Source organism: Montipora foliosa, chromosome 2 (genome assembly GCF_036669935.1).
Source record: "Montipora foliosa isolate CH-2021 chromosome 2, ASM3666993v2, whole genome shotgun sequence".
Taxonomy (NCBI): Eukaryota; Metazoa; Cnidaria; class Anthozoa; order Scleractinia; family Acroporidae; genus Montipora; species Montipora foliosa.
Genome location: NC_090870.1, coordinates 24,598,311 through 24,608,310, shown reverse-complemented (window position 1 = coordinate 24,608,310; position 10,000 = coordinate 24,598,311). Strand labels below are relative to the sequence as shown.

Sequence of the window (10,000 nt, the reverse complement as noted above, 5' to 3'; positions counted from 1 at the left end):
AGATCGACCACACGCTGAATCTATAGGGGTTGGCTGCTATTGAACCAGAGCTAACTGATGCAAACCAGAACTCACGACGCCTTCCTGGCGTTTCGCTAAATAAAATAAGCCTCCCCCTCAAAAAACGTTTTGATATTATTATTATTATTATTATTATTATTATTATTATTATTGCTAATAATCTCAGATAGAATCTGGTTTTCATTGGTTCCGAGCAACAACCAGTTGTCTAAGGAAACCAAGAAGCGTCCTTCATTGTACTTTCCTGCCTACTGCCTTGCCGATCCCAACAGTACAGATCTCTGAATCAGTTCAATGGATGTGTCTACACCTATGTAACCTGCGATCAAGCGTACTTTTCTTGAGACAGGGCACTAAAAAGTACCTTTTCGCACCATGTCTAAGGAAAAGTACGCCTGATCGCTGGTTAACACCTATGGTCCTCTGATTTTTTTTTAACCTCTGTGGTATTGTTCCCAACGCCCCTACCACTATGGGTATCACCTTTGTTCTTACTCCCCACATCTTTCGAACTTCTCTCGCAAGGTCTTGATATTTTTCTACTTTCTCATCTTCTTTTGCTCTCACCCTTCCATCTTCCGGGATTGCCACGTTATTATTATTATTATTGTTGTTATTGTCCAAGATCCCATTGTGCCAGGTTCAGAGCAGCGATGCCTGCTTCTCTTTCTGCTCTGAGATGGGATGTTACGGTCTTAGGAATTTGCTTGAATTGTTTCACATGGGGTAACTCCTTGCTGAAATGGATATGCATCATCGCTCGACTGCGAAGCAGGCGACTGCAAGCTTCCACCATTCTTTTCTGTCCGCGGTAAGGTTCAATTAGTGGCGATGCTTTGAGCAGCTTCTGAATGTACTTCAGATAGGAGGTTCTTTGTCGGCTGGGACGGCGTCTACCATGCTGCGGTACGTAGAGAGCATACAGTCCAGCTGGCTCGTCTTCTGGCATGCGCAGAATGTGGCAAGGAATCTCAGCTGTCTAGATCGCACTTGTTCGATGCATATCCATGCTCGATTTCGATCGAGTAAGTGCGAAAAATCGAGCATGGGTTGTTCAGTATGATTCCTCTCCAGCAAATTTCGGTTGCCATGTCAGAACGACTTTCGAGAGGAACCGCAGTGATGCATTGACGCGAAATAAAGCATCTCAGCAACCAGCGTGCAAAAGCCGACTTTCACTGAGAGCGAAGGAGACATACTGTTTGAGTGGATTTAGGGTTGTTTAAGGGAACAGTTTTCGAGTGTATTTCTGGCCTCGGATGTTCAAAAGGTGAATAACGCTACCCACCGGATAAATCACTATCCAGCGGATAAACACTAGCAAAACCGATTGAGTTATCCAGTGGATAGTGATTTATCATGAGTGGATAGCGCTATCCACCCTTCGAACAACCGGGGCCTGGTTGTTAAAGGGGACAGTTCTTGAGCGGATGTAGGGGTTGTTAATATATAGATTTAGCCAAGCCTATAAGCGGAGCTCCCTGATTATTTATTCTTACTGCTTGTAGGGTTAGTGAAAATAAAAGGTTTCGAATTGTCCGCGTTTTGATGTTCCCGGTTGCTGCTTTAACAATTAAATCATTTTCATTGCCTAACTAGTGAATTCCACGGTACATGTTACGCTAAAAACCGATATCGCATGAATCACGAAGCGATGAGTACGATATCAGTTTTTCGAGGGAAATTTACTTTGGAATTCACCACTTTCGCACTGAATTTTTCTTAAACCGCATGAGCTTTAAAAGAAAACTAGACGCTCGATTAGTGTTTACTGGGCTGCCTGTGGTACGTGCTATTCAAAAACAGAAGGGACTGAGTTGGGTGGTATTGAACTGTAGCGTTCCAGTCAATTTTTTCAAGTTGGGGGTCATTAATTAACTCTTTTTCTCCATGCCAGAAATCGTGCCAGCAGAGGCTCTTTGGCTCACACGTTCATACGACGAAAGAGATCTTTTTCTGAGGTTAAAACTTGGCTACCAGCCTCTTAATCATTTGTCAGAAAGAAAAAATTCCTGTCATCTTTAGAAAAAATAGGCACGTATCGCGTGTTGTAGTGCAGTAATACAGCGCTTTATTCCACATTGTCAACTGAGCTGCGTTTTGTCTTCCAGGACATTCAAGTTCAATATGTGGCTCTAATAGTACACGATATTGTTTTGGTATTGTATATCATTGTCGTGTCGTGGTAAAAGTCTTAGGTAAGTAGCCCCCTGAGAAGACATGTGGTTACTAGCAAAGTACTAAACCCAGAAAGATTAAAGAAAATAAAAGGAAAGCGAGAAACATTGGTTTTTAGGCTGACATGTTGATCATTTCTAAGTTCCCTCACAACTTCTTCTCACCACAATTTTAAGCGTGCACTCTGAGCGTCTGACAGCTCTGTAATACAAAAGTTTACTGAAGTTTTTCCATGTCCGGCGGGATTAGTATCTGGATGGGTGACCTAAGAAATATGCCACTTCGCAACAGAAGCATAGGACTGAAAATTATATTTTAACGCCCAAAAATGCGAACTAAGCAAGGTACAGATTTTGTTAGTTTGCTTTATGAAAAACGAATATTGATGCAAAGGTAAATAAATATTGATACACAGCTTCTAGGAAGAGCGGAAGGAAGTTTTCAGGATGGTCGATCGAGAATAAAATATTTTGCCATCAGCAAACAAAATTACGTCATGAAAACAACATTAATTTTGAACCGCGAATATGAAAAGTTACCATCAGCGAAAAACATTTTGCGAGATTTTTGCTACGTTCAAATTTGTTATTGTACTTTTGACTGCACAAGTAAATCGCAAAATCGAAAGTGACATTGAAGCATTGCTTTAAGTATTTATCATGTATAATTAAAGATTATTGATTGATTGATTGAATTCAGCTGGCGCCGTGATCAAGTTACCGCGGTGTGTTTACTCGCGAAACAGTGAAGCATCTGTGTCAAGTGATGGCAAGATACCGGGTTTTTGTTTTTGTTAGATGCACTAAAACGCCATTCGCGTTACAATGACTTTCGACGCCATTGCAGGTTAATAATTAAACGTTCTCCTGTGTACACCATAGAAATCTACGCATTACCCCAGCACCCTCAAACCTAACAAATACGCACAGAAGACTCTATGCACAAAGACACCACCTAACAGGAAGTGACAGGCAAGACTTTTCATGACACGGAAAAAAAAAACAAACAAACAAACGCATTTTCTAACTGGATTGCCTTTGACAACCCAGTAACAAGCACATCCCCAGCGAGCGAATGGAAAGAAAAAAAGCCATTTCAAAGTAATTAAGAGCCAGCGAATAGGAATCACGCTAAAATTAGAAGCCATAAAAAAGACTGTCATTTCAAGGTCAAAAAAGAGTTTTACTGATGTACTTTATTCCAATTTATCTCTGAAAACGAGATCATTCACATTTTGATGTATTTCATTGAAACATGCCAGGTTGGCTTGGAACAAGAATCGGGCAAAATACGACAATGCAACCCAAGAAAGGACGAACTTCAAACAACATCCGCTCCAACACTTAAACAACGTTTAGGTGCTTTATACAAGCTAGTGAAATTTCCCCCTAATTTTACGAGAACTCATTGCGATTACATGTTTATAACACAAGGGCAAAATTTTTTGGTCACCGTCGAGGCACATCGAAAACCAGTTGGGCAAACGGATTAAAAGGCGCGGTTCGCTCGCATTTTAGAGCAAAACAAACAAACAAACAAATCAACTTTTTCTTTATGTCCAAAAGAGTACAGATAGTTGTTATTTAATTCTAGTTGACAACAAAAATTCGATTTTCTTTCCTGAACAAAGGAAAAACCGATTAAACCACTTTTTGAAAATAAGAAACGGTTAAGTGCCTAAGGGAAGAATTTGTGGACTAACTTCTTCCACTAAGTATGAGCTATTTAATAATACTGGTATTCTGTTTTGTCCTTGTCGTTCTCTTTCGCTCTCCTTTTGTTTCTGTTCTAGACATAGGTCCTCCAGGCATCATGCAAACTTATCAGAGCTTCTAAAGATATGCCAAAAATTGCGATACAGAGAAAAAAGCAGCTCTAAGCAAATTGAAAATAAACACTCAGCTTTAAGTTTACATCCCGCCGATGCTTGACTTGAATAACTGTGTAGCCGCCAGTGTGGACCACAGCTATTAGTGTCAAACTGGATTGAAACCAGCGAAAAATGCAGAAAGAAAACATTTTCCAAACCGTTTTTTACCAGAACACGAAAAGCGTTCACTGTGTAAGAACTATAGTTGATGTAATATGGCCGTGTAGCCGCTGCGAGCCACAGAAAGCGCGCGAAAAATGAAGTCTCGCTTATGTTTGGGTGAGTTAACCTGGGTTGAGCCTGCAATCCAATAAAAAACCAGTACCTGGTCAGCGGTCAACTGTAAAAAATCTGACTTCGGTGAGCTCTAAGCTTGAACCAGATATATTGTCACGTGATACTGGTCAGCGGATACCTTGTTTTGACAGGTGTCACTTGACTAAAACATGGAAGTCCAATATCAAAGATGCATGCTGTATACTAGCATGATACTGGTCACATACATGGAGGGGTGGACGTACGCACGGTCGATGACGCCATGGCTATAAAACCAAAATTTCTCGCATCGTTGGGCTACCATATTTTCTTAATTTTCTTAACTATGGTGCTCGGCGCGCGCGGAGCTCCGCTAGTAAAAGCTCTTACTCGTGATACGGGCAGCATTTCACGTACAAAGTCTATCCAACCGCCAACCAGTTGGCTCAATCGAGACCAATTGAGTTCGGAAAGAACAAAGAACAAACAGCCTCGGTCGTTTACGCTACGGAGAAATGGTTCTGGGACCAACCAACATCTTGAAGATCTGTATGACGACTGTTGATTACGGGATCCTCGGGCAAGTTTTAACGCAGCAAAATGATGACAGTGATTAATTTCGACAATATAAATCTGTGTTACTGACGTTAATTTCTCTCTTACTGTGTCCTCCAAAAAATGTAAATAAAGATGATTTGATTTAGTTTTTCCCCCGGCGAGTTAGCTTTGAGAGGAGCAGGCCTGCGTATTTCGGGTGTTATGATCACCAAATGTGTTTCCTGCCCAAAACAAGCACCCAGGGCTGAACTCTATCGAGGTGAGTTCTAACCAAAACCTACTACGTCACGTCACAGCTACCATCCTGGCCCCAGTTGTTTAAACAGTGTATAGCACTATCCACCGGATAAATCACTGTCCACTGGATAACTCAATTGGTTTTGCGATCCAGTGGATATCGCTATCCATCGTGTGAACAACTGGGGCCAGGTCACAGGCAGCCCAAGCTCAAGCATACGATTTGTAGCCTTTGTGTGGGAAAATGAACTTTGAGCTTATAAATGCTAAAATAAGCTATAAATGTAGAAATAAACTTCACTTACCTCTACGTACAGTTGTCCTCGTCTTTTCTGTGCAATCGGAGGGCAAACTTGTGTCCGTTTTAGACGGGTTTGTGGCTTTCGAATTTCCCCCCATAAAGAGAAGAAAGGCTGGTGACTCGCGGCGATCTCGTCCCACAAATTGTTCTCGTATCACAAAGCAACGGTCCGAATCGCCATAAAAAAACTACAGCCTTAAGGCCAGATAAATTTCCTATCACATCCAAATAATGTTCGGCTTTCTATAATCTTCCCATGCGTTGAGCTAGATGTGCGGCTACGGCCGTTTAGCTTGATGGCGATCGTTATTACATTCTGCACTCTCACTGGATAATTTGAAACACTTGGCCGAAAGCCGAACATTATTTGGAATTTATCCGCCAAAAATCGCTGTGTGGTCCCGCAGTTCAGTTGACGTGATAGGAAATTTATCTGGCCTTAAGGCTGTGGTGTTTTTATGGCGATTCGGACCGTTGCTTTGTGATACGAGAACAATTTGTGGGACGAGATCGCCACGAGTCACCAGCCTTTCTTCTCTATATGAGGGGAAACGACAACTAACGACATCGTAAAAATTCGAAAGCCACAAACCCGTCTCAAACGGACACAAGTTTGCCCTCCGATTGCACAGAAAAGACGACGACAACTGTACGTAGAGGTAAGTGAAGTTCATTTCTACATTTACAGCTTATTTTAGCAGTTAATTTTTCCATACAAGGGCTATAAATCGTATAACGAGCTTGGGCTGCCTGTGGCCAGGTGTGCGCAACAATGCTCTATATTCTTATGCAATACCTGTAGGACCAATTTCAATGGTTTTGTACACTAACATGGTCGACTCATTACGTGATAGGAGACACACAATGGGTTAGAGATGTACTTATCAACGACTTATCAATGGCAAGTAGCAATGGCTTGTCATGGCGTTTAAATTAAGGTATAAAATGAAATAGCAGTTGAAGCAATAATCAAACCTGCTTCAATCAAACGGGCGTACATTCCTTCAATGCCCCGAAATATGCGTGACAGGCAGTTGTAATTCACAATTCTTCCTTGTCATACATAAAAGACAAATTACCATATTTGTCCTATCCAGTCTTGCCACCATGTTTCTAGAATATACCTAGACTGTAGTGATTGCAAATAGTTTTTCTACCCTAGGCATTTTGACACAGGCACTAAATGACCGACGTATTTCATATGCATTTACAACTGATCCTGTGTTTGGAATTTCGACCATACGTTTCCTGTGTTGCCGTACGACTGCCTCTTCATCGACAACACTGCTAGGTTGCTATGAAGCACATTCAAGTGGCTCATCATGGTGCTTGAAGTACATTTCCTTTTATTTCACTTTTTCACAATGTTCGTCGCTAAATTCTGATTGTACACTTTCAGCTTATGGAGGAATGGAGTTAAACGTTTGTTGTCAACCCTAATATTCAGGCAAATGACACAGAAATATGCAACACGAGCAAAAAGGCACCCTCACGGGAGTTGCGACTTTTGAGACGATACAAAAAGAAGACGTCAGTGCCTCAGTAAAGAATAAAGAATACATTGAAACTGGCTGTGAATTCTGACACACCAATCAGCATGTTTTGAACGCAAAAGCTTTCGTTCTCATGTATTTGAGTCCTGTCGGTTGTAATGAGATAGCAACAACTCCATTTCCCCCGCTAATCGTTGCCGAAATAAACGTTGAAAGTGCTCCTCCCACAGGTTGGATTTGGATTAATCCTCAGCGGGTGTGGTAGGCGCTGCTCCGGACTGTGATCCTTCTTTGCCACTGGCTTTCTTTGTTCCCGAAACGATGTCATCAATACGCAAAAGCAACATCGCGGTCTGCAGAGACAAGCAAACAGGCATGATGAAAATGAAACTCTACTATTAGCTATTTCTTCCATCATGAGGCTCAAAGCTGTTAACGGAAAATGAGGAGGTTAATAACGGGGCGATAGGGCCTAAAGGTATAGCAGTCGCTCATTCCTCTGGATCTTTTCATTACCTTGTTCTTTACACTCACTTATCAGATAGAAACCAGTTTACTTCCTATACTTTAATCGGAACTTTCGGTGGATGAATCAAATGTTATCCTCCGAAATTCCTATTTCAAATGTTTGGGAACTACATGGGAGCCACCAGAGAAGTCCGCTAAAGTCAGCCAAAAAGTGTTGTTGAGCGCTATTCAACTCTGGGTTATGGCTCTCTGTCATTTACATTCAGCATTTCCACATTTCTTCTCCATGTCATTATCGTTAACAACTAATCCCCGAAGTGGATGATGTGGCTAGTGGTGGATATTTACCAAGCCGCCAAGCGGCAATATTTTCGGGCGCAAATCCCGCGCGAGTTGCTCGGAGTTAACCCGTTTCTCAGACGTTCCAGGTCGCTCATGTCACGCACTCTACTCCCCTTTCCTCTTCTGATGGACTTCACTCGAGGTCCTGTTCCTGACGACATGGTTCTACTGTTTTTTTTTACACCATTCCAATCGAACTTATCATTTTCTGAAAAGACAGGATTTAACGAATGCAAAATTCTTGTAATCGAAATGGCGCAAGACCTGAAAGGATTTCAGGGTGCTGTTGAGAACGTTTGCCAAATCTTTGGTGAGGAGAAACTTTTCCCCAAACAGATGAATACTCTTAAAGCTTTCATCTCAAGAGAGGCTGTTTTTCTAAACTTGTCAACGGGGTTCCGAAAGTCGTTGGTGTTTCAGATTGCTCCCTTAGTCCACGCCAAACTTTCGAAGTTGAATCGCGGATTTACGGCCAAGCCAATAATTATTGTCACTTCACCACTGGTAAAGCCCACTGGGAGACCAGGTGAATCTCTTTCGAAGTCCTGACATTTGCCACAAGAGCATTTTCCACGGTGAATTCCGCGCGAATCCTTGCCCATGCTGGCAGAACGAGAAGATTACAGGAAATACCCAGCGCGCTTAACAACATAAACATCACGTGACCAAAAATACCAGACAAAATTTGACCGAAATTAAATGTAGGACAATAAAAAATGGAAGGATATGAATGGGGAAGGGTCACACGTCCCTTCTTCCCTCGCTCCCGAAAGTACTGTTACAATTGTTTTCAGCTTTTTGATCCCTAAAAATGTTTTGTCGCCTTGTTCCCAAGATACTTTGTCCTTGTTCACCTTTTGCCCAGTTCAAATTAGCTATGTTCCTTTGTTCCCCAAAATCCCTGGGAGGGAATCAATACCACGAGCGCACGTTGGATATATATGCGATGCGTGTTGGTTATAATCACCTCATATGCACAAGCACGTGTAGAATAATTGTTCTATTAAAAACGCGCCCAAAATATAGACAAATATTTCCGACTTTATTTTGCATTGTTTTGACTAGCGTTGTTGAACTAACACAGGTGCTTTACTTGTCAAAATAAAGTTTTCAAGCTGCTACCTTGGAATACAATTATTTTCATGACATACTTTAATTTGCGGCTTTCTTTGTGCTCTCTGGTGTTGCATTTTGTAACAGTTTGAGGACTAATTTATTCAATTGTTACTAAATTTCATTTACGGTTACTCCGGTGCAAAGTGATTTTAACCGGCTGCCATTGCATGTTTCTTCAGTGAAGTTTTTTTACCTTTTTTAAATCCGTGATCTGATGCATATGCTTACCATATTTGTAGAGAATGGTATATTAGTTCATATACCATGATGCCTAAGCCAAAAAAAACCAAACGTTGCCGTTAACAGTCACACATCAAATTGGGTACCGTTCAATTCGGGAATATTTTCAGGAATGCTTTTAGCTGCCAACCAAACAAAAGCATCTCATCCAAATGTTATAAGAAATGAAATAAGTAAATATCCAACTATTAATTTATAAAGAGATTTGTCACTCGGCTTACCACGAAAGGACATTTACATCATGTAGCTGTAATAAAACCCACTGAGTAAGAACAAACCCCGATGGATGTCTACGATAACGAATGATTTAAAGAAGGAAAAACGCACCAACGGAGAAATAAAGGTTTCATATCATATGACACCTCCGTGTCTGCGCGCGGTGCATCTCGGTAGACAGACTTTATTATTAAAGTGACTGACGCTTAGCTACGTAAAAAGCTACTTTGCAGGTCTAGTCACAACATAAATAAAAAAATTAAGAAATAAAATCAATTACTATAAATATATTACAATACACAATAACTATTAAAATCTAAAGGCATATCAATAAAGATCTAGAGCATATAACCAAAACAAATTCTAGGCACTATACAATGATAAACTTTAAAATAATATTTATTCAACACCCACTGAATGTTTGACTTGCTCGGGTGAGGATGAGGTCGACTCCATTTTCGCATTCCCCATAATACACTTTGTTTGCCACCACCCCCCCCCCCCAAATTTTGCATAAACCATTGTTTTCAACTGCTCTTGGGGGAACTGCATACAGTGTATTATGGGGAATGCAAAAATAGAGAATACATCGCATTTCCTGAAAATGAAATCTTCAAAACAGCAGTATTTGAGGAAGGATCCGATTGTTCTCAAGTTGCTGAATGTTCTATTGCCAGTTATCACCAAGGCCCATTTTAAACGTCG

General features: G+C 41.1%; 1 protein-coding gene across 1 annotated transcript in view; it reads right to left on the bottom strand.

Annotated features, from left to right (window-relative positions):
* Positions 1–6,746: 6,746 nt before the first annotated feature.
* Positions 6,747–10,000, bottom strand: part of LOC137992728 (T-complex protein 1 subunit gamma-like) — a 40,818-nt gene continuing 37,564 nt past the window's right edge. Inside the window, exon 17 of the mRNA XM_068838219.1 lies at positions 6,747–7,266. Coding sequence (XP_068694320.1) covers positions 7,156–7,266 — 111 coding nt within the window. The 3' untranslated portion in view covers positions 6,747–7,155. The remainder of the gene's footprint in view (positions 7,267–10,000) is intronic.